The sequence below is a fragment of the Eumetopias jubatus genome, unplaced genomic scaffold (assembly GCF_037043125.1).
Source record: "Eumetopias jubatus isolate StellerSeaLion01/CBP00866 unplaced genomic scaffold, mEumJub1_p1.0 scaffold_6, whole genome shotgun sequence".
Lineage (NCBI taxonomy): Eukaryota > Metazoa > Chordata > Mammalia > Carnivora > Otariidae > Eumetopias > Eumetopias jubatus.
Window position 1 is genome coordinate 70,066,531 of NW_028274812.1, and position 13,201 is coordinate 70,079,731.

At 43.5% G+C, this 13,201-nt stretch overlaps 1 protein-coding gene across 2 annotated transcripts in view; it reads left to right on the forward strand.

Moving 5' to 3' along the window:
• Positions 1-5,107: 5,107 nt before the first annotated feature.
• The window catches only part of GABRR1 (gamma-aminobutyric acid type A receptor subunit rho1), a 30,669-nt gene continuing 22,575 nt past the window's right edge, over positions 5,108-13,201 (forward strand). The window contains exons 1-2 of one of the 2 annotated variants that reach the window (XM_088024282.1): positions 5,108-5,229; positions 8,812-8,820. Coding sequence is in view for 1 of the 2 variants with exons in the window: in XM_028108107.1 (XP_027963908.1) it covers positions 5,108-5,229 (122 nt within the window). In the remaining variant the exon portion in view is untranslated. The remainder of the gene's footprint in view (positions 5,230-8,811; positions 8,821-13,201) is intronic. The other variant, XM_028108107.1, reaches the window with a different exon arrangement.

Below are 13,201 nucleotides of genomic sequence, written 5' to 3' on the forward strand. Positions count from 1 at the left end.
TTTCTATTATCCCTAATTCCCTAGCTGGCAAGTTTCAGCCCCATGCCAGGAAACCACATTTAGGCACTGTGTTCAGAGCCAGAGCAAAACTGATGTGACAGAATATTCTAGAGTGAGTTACTTGAAAATAAATTGATGAAGGACGCCTGGGTGGCTCAGTTGGTTAAGCGACTGCCTTCAGCTCAGGTCATGATCCTGGAGTCCCTGGATCGAGTCCCGCATCGGGCTCCCTGCTCAGCAGGGAGTCTGCTTCTCCCTCTGACCCTCCCCCCATCTCATGTGCTTTCTCTCTCATTCTCTCTGTCTCTCAAATAAATAAATAAAATCTTTAAAAAAAAAGAAAATAAATTGATGAAGACCTAGGGCCATTGTCTTGGAGCTGCCAGGAGTGTGGTGTCTAAAGTTGACCTTCTTGGTCAGTGAGTGTTGGGTTTATTCTGAGGGCTGGAAGCAAGGGGACTCTTGAAGAGCCTAGAAGTGGCAATGAGAAAGCAAGCTAGCCTCAACTACTACCTGGTCCTTTCTCCACTGAAGGAATACTACCCTGGAGGTCCTGCATTGGTGTAGAGAAGGCCATGATGAGTGAGGAATTTAAAAAAAAGAAGTTAGAGGGGCACCTGGGTGGCTCAGTTGGTTGAGTGTCTGACTCTTGATCTCGGCTCAGGTCATGATCTTAGGATCGTGAGATTGAGCCCCACATCGGGCTCCTCGCTCAGCAGGGAGTCTGCTTGAGTTTCTCTCATTCCCTCTGCCTCTCCACCACCCACCCCCCTCCCCCGCCCCGCCGCTGGCATGCACACTCTCTCTTTCTCAAATAAATAAGTAAATCTAAAAAAAAAAAAAAAAGGAAGAAGTTAGAAAGAGAGGAAACTGGTGTGCTGAATAAAGGAAAAGGAGGATTTGGGCAAGAACAGTGGGTTTTTTTAATTTAATTTTTTTTTTTAGATTTTATTTATTTGAGAGAGTGAATGAGATAGAGAGAGCATGAGAGGGGGGAGGGTCAGAGGGAGAAGCAGACTCCCTGCTGAGCAGGGAGCCCGATGCGGGACTCGATCCTGAGACTCCAGGATCATGACCTGAGCCGAAGGCAGTTGCCCAACCAACTGAGCCACCCAGGTACCCAAGAACAGTGGTTTTTAAAGTTGGTCTGGAAATACCATACTTGAATAAGTCAGTCTGTGTCCTCGATAAGCTTTGGATCTTGATTTCTAACTCTTCTGCCTTCCTGAATCCGTATGCTAGCCCCAACTGGTTCTCTCAAGCCACATGTCATCTCTACAAAGCCCTCCTATGTTTTTATCTTGCAAAAATGGCATGGATATTCTCCTTAGTAGAGTTACATGATGTTAATGGGGCGGGGGGGACATTTAGTAAGAGCACTTATAAGTCGGGAAGTTGCAAAGTGCACATGGCTTTCTGAGCCCTCATGACCCACCCCACACCCCCTGAGAAGGGTACTTGGGCTGGGTATGATTGCCATGGCCAAATGCAGAAAGGGCTCCAAGACAGGGCCCCTTCCTATAGGGTTATGCCATTGGAGTTTCCTGGTGGGACAAGTGGCCTTGTTGGGAAGGCTGGGCATCTAGCATCAGCCTGTCCTTGCATTGAGCTAACTCAGACTAGTTGAGCTGGGTCTCTGCTAAACTACTGAGAGAAGGTAGGAAATGCGTATTTTAGGCCATCTGGATTTGCTCTCTTTGGTTATGTGCAGGGCCCTCCAAGCGAGAAAGAAATGCATTTTCCAATATTCCAACATGAGCCTCAAAGAGCCATTTAATGGCCCCCTCAATGCCTTCTTGGCTTAGAGATTTTTGTGTACTCAGCCCCAGGGTCTTTCCAAACCTTTGCCACTTTGATTCTTCAGGTCAGCAAGTCACTATCAATTGAGTATCTAATCAATTGGCTTGCGTTGACTTCTGGAGACATCACATATTTTGTCTTTATTTCTATATGTTGCATTCTTTTCATCATCTGTTTATTGACTGCTGTTAAAGGATAATTTAATCATTATCCTTTTATAGTTAGATGAGAGTTATGATTAGAGCTCATCTAACTATAAAATAGTTATAGTTAGATCATAACTCTCATCTAACTATAAAAATGAACCCATGTCAAAGTTTTTATTTAACTCATTAATTAGCAAGAGGACTAGTAAGATGTTACAAGTAGTTCATATGAGGATTTGATTTACAGAGATTTATATTCTGTACTGAACAAAAAGAATAGTTTGCATAGCTATGGACAGAAAAGATATATTACTATCAGCTTTCTACATGTTGATGTCTACTTGTACAAAGTTGTAAAATAGCCTGGTCAAAGACAATGAAAGGCCACATCCCTAGAGGATGAGATAATCCCTGGAGGGTCCACTGGACAAGGCTTAGCATTCTATTGCAAGGATACCCAATAATCTCTTTTGTCCATTTCAGTATCTGACAGTTTCTCCTGGCAGACTTCCCTCCCCCTTGTGATCATACATAATTTAAAGATTATTCTTGGTCATCAAAAAAAGCTGGTCTCGTTAGGTTTGGCTGACTACTTAGATAGGTGCATCAAAATTATTGATTGATCAGAGAGGCTTCCTTTCAGCCTGCTTTGAGAAATCTAGAGTCATACAGTATTGAATGGTCCCAAATTAACTTCTGTCTGTAAGTGTTCATAAGGAATCTTAGACTAGACTTTGAAAAGCACATCTTATGTGTTGTCCCAAGCTACTCACCCGACTTTAGCTGCAGTACCTTTACATCTGGGCAAATTCCTCTCGTCTTGAGGTTTCAAAAAAATATCCCAAAGGCTTGCCTTTGAAGTGACCTTCCTTATTACCTATCACGCTGGACCTTATAAACTCATTCAGGTCAATTTTCCCGGGAGGACTTTGTAAGCATTGACTCCATAATTATAGCCAAACTTTGTACTTTATTCTTTTAAAAAAAATTTTAATGATCTTATTTTTAAGTAATCTCTACACCCAACGTGGGGCTCATATTTACAAACCCTAGATCGAGAGTTGCATGCTCTATCTCCTGAGCCAGCCAGGGACCCCCAAACTTTGTTCTTTAAAAGGGCTTGTCACATCTATTCAACTGAGCATTGTTCTCAACTATAATATTCCAGGCACTGCATTGATCACCTAATGGAGTCTTCCAATTATGTCTTGGCAAAAAGGAGGACAGATTCTTACTGAACATATGTAAGCAATTATATTGAAAAGTAAAGAGACTAAGTAAGTTTCTGAATTCTGAGGAGGGTAATTAATTATGTCATTGAAAACCATAGATCATTTTTAAATGTTTCATTTTAGTTTACAACAGTAGAATTTACAAAATTATTGTGAATTACATATAGCATAAGAAGAAAAAGGAGGGGCACCTGGGTGTCTCAGATGGTTAAGCGACTGCCTTCGGCTCAGGTCATGATCCCAGGTTCCTGGGATCGAGCCCAGCATCAGGCTCCCTGCTCAGCAGGAAGCCTGCTTCTCCCTCTCCCACTCCCCTTGCTTGTGTTCCCTCTCTCGCTGTGTATCTCTCTGTCAAATAAATAAATAAAATCTTTAAAACAAAACAAAAACAACAACTATGACCTTTAAAAAAAAGAAGAAAAAGGAAAAGCTTCCTTACACATCCAATAAATAGGACATTAAAACAAGTCAACAGTATTCCAAAGAACCTCAATAAAATTTCCTGCACCAATTTGTTCAATCTTATGTAATTAATTCTCATTCTGATGAATGTTGGGTTAGCAGTTTCATGAAACTGCTTTTCAACTATAAAGAGTCCTGGAAATCCTGACTAAGTTCCACTGATAATGCCCTGAAAGTTATAAAGTTCTCTAAGCCATGTCTGCTGAGATTTGAAGAGTCAGTGGTTTGAAAGACCTTGTACTATCTTCTTCCACAAGGTTCTGGGAGTGCCCTTCTTGGTTGAAGACACAAACTCTGGCCTATAGATTATAGCAGTCTTTGAATAAGCATCAAAGAAAAAGATAAACTATCTACGGTGTTTAAAAAATTCAACCGAGTAAATTCTGAAGATCTTACTGGCTTAATTCAACGATTCACCAGTCAGGCAACATCTAATCTAGCAGATAGAAAGGAGCTCTGAGGAGCTATATAAAATGAAAGATTTGTATAAGCAGAAGGGATGGGACAAGGAAGTTACACTAGACGAAAAAGTAGACTGGTTACTGCAAGGTTACTTTCCTTTAGGGGATGGCAGGGGTCTATCAGGTAGATTACTAACTAATGCTAATTAGGTGACTTCTGATTGACTGGTTTAAGATTCCATTTCTGGGGGGGCTGAAACTACGTCTTGTTTTGGTGACATGGAGCTGAGCATAAGTGACTCCATTTTGGGCCCATTCTTTCAACAATAGCATAGACTTAACGGCTGTTGCTAATTTATTACTGATATTTTTTAAATGTGAAATGTCTGATAAATTTCATAATACAAATAATACAGCTGACAAGGAAATTTGGTTCTTTCTGTTCAAAACAAAGACAAAAAATCCTCTTCCCCACTAGACCTCCCAATCTCAGCCATATAGTCAACCTGCCCAGGTAGGAAGCCCTGAGCTTCTGTGGATTCAGCATAGAAGGGAGTGGGGGCAGGGAGCTGTGCAAATCCAGCCCTCAGCTAAAGCAAATAATAATGGCTGGAAGCTTAAAATAGATCCAGGGAGGAGCTCATTAACTTGGCATGGGAAGCAGTTCAGTACCTCTGGCATTTCTCATTTTGGAAATTGCTTTGGTCCGTTTTCCTTCTATTCATTGGACCAGAAAATACAGACCTTTACCAATACATTCACCACAGACGATGATGAACTAATTTAGACCAGCCGAAATAATTGTTCGACAGGAACAGAGGACTTCAACCTCAGTTCAGAAAATCCCTGCCATCTGACGTAGGAGGATTTATAGGTTTAGTGGAAATTGCTTTCTCCTGCTCTCCAGATTACATACTGTGGGTTGATTTTTTTTTTTTTTTTTTTTTTTTTGGCATGAGTAAACATCCTTGGAATAAGGAACAGACCAATAATGTCTTAGGAGAGAAAAAGAACATCCTTTTCCTTTTTGATATTTCTTGAGAGAACCACTCACACTTGGAAACCCATGTTGGCTGTCCAGAATATGAAAGTTGGCGTCTTCCTTTTGTGGTGGGGATGGGTTTGGGCCACTGAAAGCAGAGTGCACTGGCGAGGAAGAGAAGTACAAGAGATGTCTAAGAAAGGCAGGTGAGTGGACTTCTGGGGATAAAGCTTAAGGTATTGCTCCGGAGGCATTTCCAGCATATCATGTTTTATGTGTATGCCTTTCCGCACCTTTTCCCTTGGTTCTCCTGCTCCCTCTCTTTTAGGAAGTTAGAATTACGTTGTTGTCTTTTAATGATGCTAGATCTGATACAGTGCTATCATTGTATATTCCTAAATCTCTTATGAATTGTCCTAGGCGAAAGATAGACTCTGGAAAAAAATAAAAATTTTTATTTTTAACAAAGCACCTTGTTTTAAAAAATTAAGGGCAATTATTTGATGTCCGCATCCTAGGTTGGGACAAATCTGCAAATTCTCAAATAGCCAATGGGGTCTCTGATTAGTGAGAATGATTTTGTTAGTTCTAATTATTTCTGCTAGATTTGTGGGTCCCTTACAATGTCAATGAGGCAGCTTTCTTCAAGCTGTATGGCCGGACAGATCATTAGATTGTCCCCTCCTAGTAAGCGCAGGCCAGCTGTTTGCCCGTTGCCCACGGTGTGTGCCGCCCTGGCCGTGCCAGTGTCCGAGGTGGCAGCTGGGGCACAGGCGGACGGCCCCTCGGCACCTGGACTCACTCAGGCGGCTCTGAGCGCAGCACCGGTCATTAACTGATGGCAGTCACAGCCTCACTCCTACTTGCCCCACGTTCATCAGTGAAACAGAGGAAACCTGATCCAGCTCTCTCTCTTTACTGACGAGGAGAGACAGTAAGGGCATTCCTGACTCTCAGTTCTTTATCAGTGTTAAAGATCCAAATTAAGGTCCAAATTAAGCTTCAGGTCTCGTTATCTCTGGATGTAAATATGAACAGATGTCAGAAATATCCAGTAGTGTGAACGAAAATGCAGCTTTTTGCAGATCGGGGCTAGTGACAAGGCTGGGGGTCTGACTCTTCAGTGTCCCCCTCCTGGGTTTTGAGGGGCCTCCACACATGGGCTCCCAGACAGCCCAGTGACGGCTCACAGCACTCGTTCTAGGATGTTTTAACAACATCACAAAACCAGGAGCTGAGATATCTGGGGATCGTGGGAAGTCCTGGGCACGGAGAGAGACTGCTGTGTATGAACCACATGCCCTGGTTCTGTCAGAGTCAGAAGTTGCTTGGGCAAACAGGGGAATTTGTACAGCCATAGAGATTATCTGAACCAAATGTGCTCATGAGGATTAAAAGCAACCACAGCGACAAACCCTATTGGTTGTCATCAGAAACTTCTCAGCCTCTCCCCTAAACTGGAGTTGAATTGGCGACCTATTGGTGAATACCAATGATGAAGAGCAGTCCCAGAGAATGAAACAGATTTTCTTTAAAAACATCATTTGGGGCACTTGGGTGGGGCGGTCGGTTAAGCATCTGACTCTTGGTTTTGGCTCAGGTCGTGATCTCAGGGTCATGGGATCAGCCCCGGGGAATCGATCTCCATGTTGGGCTCCACACTCAGAGAGGAGTCTGCTTAAAGATTCTCTCCCTCTCCCTCTGCCCCTCCCCCCAGCTCTCTCTCTCAAATAAATAAATAAGTAAATCTTAAAAAAATTAAATTAAAAAATTACTTAAAAGTACTTTCATTTTTTTATTATGAAAGTCATATATGACTATTATTTAACATTTTTAAAAATGGGAAAAATGTTTTAAAAACACTAAAAACATCCCCAAACCCAGAAATTTATGGGTGTTAACATTGTTAACGTTGTTGTGTATTCTTCCACTCCTTTTTTTCCTAAGCACATACTGAGTATTAACTAGTTTGGGATTATTCTATACATATAGTTATATTTGTAGCTTTAATTTATTTAATATGATTTTGTCTGCATGTTTACTTATTTATAGTCTACATAATTATCATCTGAATGGCTGCATTATAATGCATAATAATGCATAATTTACCACCATTTAAGCAGTTTCCTCTGTATTATGGACATTTAGTTGCTTCCTTTGTTATAAATGTTACACAAGAATATCTTTGTGCATGAGAATAGTTGTCTAGGTACAGGATTTTCTTTTTTTAAATAAGCTTTACGCCCAACGTGGGGCTTGAACTCACAACCCTGAGGTCAAGAGTTACATGCTCTACTAATGGAGCCATCCAGGCACCCCTACATATGTGATTTCTTAATTAGGATAGACTCCTGGAAGTGTACTGGGTCAAATGGCACAAGAACTTTAAAGCTCCATATATATTTTGCTAAATGGCTTTCCATAATGGTGGACCCAACTTATACTTCCACCAGCCAGGTTACGTTTTATTTTTATGTAGCCTACATTTTTAAAGGGCTCACTTAATTTCATCCAGATCCTCAACTCATAAACTGCGGGTAATTTGTATCCAGGCTTCTCTTCATAGTTTCTACTAATGAAATGCAAAGCAAGGTGAACACATGCACATGACAGGGTGAGGAAAGTGAGGTACCTACGGTGCAGAATCTAAGGAGGCCCTTGCCTCCTTAGGTTTTGTTCCCCACTTGCCTCACTCCAGTCTCCACCCCGGCAAATAACTCAAGTATTGTTTCCCAAGATCTCCATAGGAGGCACATCCAAATTCTCCTCACAAATCATGCTACTGGTAAATATCAGCATGCCAGGGCATTGGGCAATGTTTCTAGAATGGATCAGTAGTTATTGTCTCTCCCTCCTCCCTGGAAGAATGGAGGCATAACCTGTCTACACCACAGGCCTGGGGACCAAGCCCCACTCCAGCTCTGGGAGGGCAAACTGATCTACCAGAAGCCCAAGTACTGTTCTCATACTTGCTTTGGCATGCTAGAGAATTCCAGTTTATTCTGAAGGTAAAGTGGGTCTGAATAGCTTCAGCTGATTTCTATTTTGGAGGGATCACACTGGTGGCAGTAGGGTAGAAGGATGGGACGGTGCTAGAGGGGAGACAGAGAAAGTCATCCAGATCTATGCCTTATCCCAGGTGAGAGACAGTGAAAGCCTGAGGTAGGATATCAGTGGAAAGAATAGGGCTGGGGGAGATGGATCTAAGAGCTTTAAGAAGATAGAATTGGCAGAATTCGATCGGGTGGAAGCCTAGCAGGCATTTGGATTGTGTGACCTCGTAGAAGGTGGTGCCAGGGAAGGCACAGCCAGATGAGGAGCAGATTTGGGGGGAAAGAAGCATTCATTATGAACACGTGGACCAGGATGTGCTTTCACAAGATGCTAAGAGATAGCTGTCCAGTCAGAGGCTTATAGGTGTGCAGCTCAGGAGGGAAATCGGGCTTGGAGATGTGGATTTAATCGGAGTCCTCATAAGTGGTGGTGGATGAGGTGGCCCAAAGACGGCCTGTCCACGTGAAAGAAGAACAGGATCAAGGACAGAACCTTAGGGAAGAGCAACATTTGAGGAGAGGATGGAAGAAGAAGCCTTCCTTGGTGAAGGACGCTGGAAAAGAAGGACCAGAGAAATAGGTGTATGACTGGAATAGAGAGGTGTCAAAGATGCCAAGAGAGTCATTTATTCGAAAGTTGTCAAACGCTTGTTAGAGGGCCGGCACCACACCCGGCAGTGGGTACTTCATCAATGACTAAATCAAATACAGGTCGTGCTCTCAAGAGGCTTACAGACCAGAGAGGCATTCCAGCAAAGTGTCAAGGGTTTCCAGAGGGAGGGAGTGAATAATAGGGTCAGATTACACAAAGGTACAGGGGCTAAGAGCCACTGAGGACCTCAGAGAAGAGAAGAGTGGCAGTGGGTTGAAGAGCGGGGAGGAGATGGGGTGAGTATAGGTAACTCATACGAGAAACTCAGCTGTGAACGGAAAGGCAGTGACCGGTGAGGGTGAGAGAGAGCTGGGCAAGAGCTCTCAGGCCGGCAGAGACCCAGCGGTTCACAGGTTAAAGGGGGAAGGCGGGAGAAAGGCGATGATGATGATGATGATGATGATGATGCGTGAGACACTTGCTGTCAAACCCCTGTCCTGACAAAGCACAAACCGTTGGATTGTGGACTGGGTCTCTGGCTGCCCTAAGGGTCTTGGAAGCTGATTCTCTCCTAAGTGAGTAAGTCATGTTCTCGCCTCATCTTGTTCCTTCATTCTCCAGATGGTTTGCTTGAACTTTTGACCCTCTTCTTTGGGCTGCTGGTTCTTGTCCAGTTATGACCTGCCGCTCAACCTGACGGTTTCCCGAGGCCTGTACTTGGGCTGCTCCCCGTGCTCCTGACACCCTTCCCTTTCCTCTTTCTCCTGCTCCTTTTTTTTTTTGCTGCTCCAGTGCTTGCCAGAGACATCACCTTCTCTGAGGAGCCTTCCTTGGCCCCCCGCCACCCCTGCCTCTCAGTCTCAACTGGGCAACTTACTTCTGAGGCTCCACAGCCCCAATCCATCCCATCTCATGGGCAACTTATTTCTGAGGCTCCACAGCCCCAATCCATCCCATCTCAGAGGACCAATGTCTCAGCATTAGCGCTCACGCCTCACCTGCCACAGCTTCTAGACTATGAGCTCCTTGAGGGCTGTTATTAGTCTGTTTGGGATGCCATAACAAATCACCACTGACTGGGTGGCTTAAGCAACAGACAGTGATTCTCTCACAGGTCTGGAGGCTAGAAGTCCACGATCAAGGTGCTGGCAAATTTGGTTTCTGGTGAAGTCTCTCTTCCTGACTTGTAGACAGCCCCCTTCTTGCTGTGCCCTCACATGACCTTTCCTAGGTGCTTGCCGAGAGGGATGGAGGGGGCATCTCTGGTGTCTCTTCCTCTTCTTGTAAGGACACCAGTCTTATTGGATCAGAGCCCCATTCTTAGGATCTCATTTAACCTTAATTACCTCAACAACTGATCACCAAAAACAGTCACACTGGGAGTTAGGGCTTTAACATATGAATCAGGGGGGCACAGTCCAGTCCATAACAGGGGCTCAACTTGTACCTTTGTCTTTTTCACCCCAAGTCAAGTACAATATCTGATACATGGCAGATACTCAAGAAATGTTAAGCATAAATGAGTCCTAACTGTTGCTATTCCTGTACTTCATTCATCCAACAAATATGGCTTCACGACATGATTTTCCAGGCGCTGCGCCCAGGGCTTGGGAGACAATGGCGAGCCCTTGAGATACTGACAGTTTAGTGGGGGTGACAGACATTCATCAAATAATTTTTACAGAATGTCAGAATTGCAAGGACCTTAGAAATCCCTTCATTTAAAGATGAGACTCAAAGGGCCCCAAAATATACAATACTTATGCCAAGGTCATGCAACCTCCCCTCAGAATTCCACACCTCTCATTTCTTCATGTCCAGGGCCCACCCCTCACCATCACAAAGGGAAAACAGGACATTATATTGATGGGTGTGAGATTCAGGTTGAACCACATGAAAATGTTTTTCTAGGTCAAAACCAGTTGAATGTCAGCCATTTTATGTGGTTCAAACATTTTCTTGCTTAATCTTTACAGCAGTCTTATAAAGTTAGCATCATTTCCCCATTTTATAGAAAGCTGAGGCACAGGAAGCTCAAGTAACCTGCCCAAGGTTTACGGCTAGTTTGGGGCCACCCTGGGAATCACACTGAAGTCTGACTTGTGCCAAATGTGAGACCCTCCCCATACTGTAAGCTGCCTCCTTGAGAAAACCTAACTTCAAATAAGTGATTGTGACTTGTGATTACTGTGACATCAGGTCTCCCTGTAGGTTTTTACTACCCACTCTTCTGGGCCTGGTCCTGTTCCATTTCCAGGTGAGAGGGCAGGAGGTGGGGGAAGGTAGAGAAGTTCATTCAGTAACTTCACTTACCAAAATATGTTGCGGGCTGTCTCCTTGACAAACATACTCTTTGTTTGCTTGTTTTTTTGGTTTTGGTTTTTTAACAGCTGGTGTATTTAGTTAGTGATGGGAGCTCAAAAGACATTTACTGAGAGTCTAAAGTGTTCAAAGGCACATAGGCATATAGTGAATAGAATATGATCAGTAAACCAAGGTTGCTCATAAAGGGGGTTGCATTGGAATTAGAGACAGATTTCTACATGTGAGAAAATAGTGTATAGAAAATAGTTAAAGAGCTATAATAAATGGGAAAAATACAAAGTGAGAATTCTGATAAAGAGAATAGGTGGGAAAAAAATCAGAGCTTTAAATTAAAAGAAAGCAATCCAGTGTCTTCAAATGGGAAGGCACAGGGAATTTATGTTGGGGCATATGTACAAGATAAAAGACATGATCTAGGCTGAGATTTTACCTGAGAAGTAAGGGGACAAACATGCTCTTGCTGTGCCTATTTGCCTCCACCAAGGGTGATAGCATCCTAGGTCTTTGTGCTACGGACCCAACCAGGTTGGTGGGAACAGGGCTCAGTCGTGGTGGCAAGAAGAAAGCTTGATCAAATGAGCCTGAGATAGGACTTGGAGATAAGATCAGAAGCCACATTAAAGTTGGACTGGTCCCACCCACACCACACACATCTTTTCATTCCAGGCAGCTCGGGTGTCCCACAGGTGCACTGACATCTGGTGTCAAGGAGTGTTCACACTCTGTGTTAATCAGGGTTCTACAGAGAAACAGAACCACTAGGATGCATGTAATATGTATCTATCTATCTGTAAATGCGGTATTACATAGATACATTGTGTGACACAGATGTAGTGTAATATACATGTATGGAGAGAGAGGAGGGAAGAAGATTTATTATTCAGCAACAGGAGTTGAGGCTGTGGCTCAAGTCTGAAGGCAGTCTGGTGGCAGAATTCCCTCTTCCTCAGAGGATCTCAGCTTTTTCTCTTAAGGCCTTCAACTGATTGGAGGAGACCCACCCACACCATGAAGAGCAATCTGCTTTGCTTAAAGTCTACTGATGTAAATGGTTTTTTTTGTGTGTTTTTTTAAGATTTTATTTATTTATTTGACAGAGAGAGAAACAGCGAGAGAGGGGACACAAGCAGGGGCAGAGGGCGAGGGAGAACCAGACTCCCCGCTGAGCAAGGAGCCTGATGTGGGACTCGATCCTAGGACCCTGGGATCATGACCTGAGCCGAAGGCAGATACTTAATGACTGAGCCACCCAGGTGCCCTACTGATGTGAATGTTAATCACATCCTTAAAAACACCTCACTTTGGGGCACATGGGTGGCTTGGGGGTTAAGCATCCGACTCTTGATTTTGGCTCTGGTCATGATCTCAGTGTCGTGAGATTGAGCCCACATTGGGCTCCATGTTGGGCATGGAGCCTGCTTAAGATTCTCCCTCTCTCTCTCCCTATGCCCCTCCCCCTGCTGCTCCCTCTCTCTCTCAATAAAAGCAAAAACAAACGAACAAACAAAACAAAACAAAAAAACCCTCGCAGCAACATCTTGTTTAAACAGGCTGGTGTTTAACCAAAAACTGGGTACCATGGCCTAGTGAAGTTGACACATAAAATTACCCATTACATACCCATTACATACAAACCAAACCCAGCGCTGTGGTTTGAAAAGCAGATTATTGGTTACTTATTCAAAAATCCAACTTAGTAAGAAATCAAAAGAAATGAACTATTTACACCCAAGGGAAAATACAGAATACTTATTCACTATGTGGAAAAATGCACAACCTCTATAGCAATTCAATAAATATAATATAAGTATAATATAAATAACATTATGGTAACATCCTTATTAGATAAATAAAAATTAAATGCACACATGTGCATACACTCACTCACACACACCCTGTGCTGGTGGGTCTGGAGGAAACCAAAACCATATTTGTGGGGCTCTGCCAGTGGACTGACCCTTCCCACACCGCCATCCACCCATAGGGCCAGAGCTATAAGGTACCTCTAGTACCTTAGGGGTGATGCCTTCTGTAATCCACTTGAAAGGTCTCCAAGCTCCCCTGCAGCCCAACCCCTTATTTCACAGCAGAGTAATTAGAAACAGACAGAAAGCAGAAATGTGTTGGGGTGCCTGGATGGCTCAGACAGTTAAGCGTCTGCCTTCAGCTCAGATCATGATCCCAGAGTCCTGGGATCGAGCCCCGCAT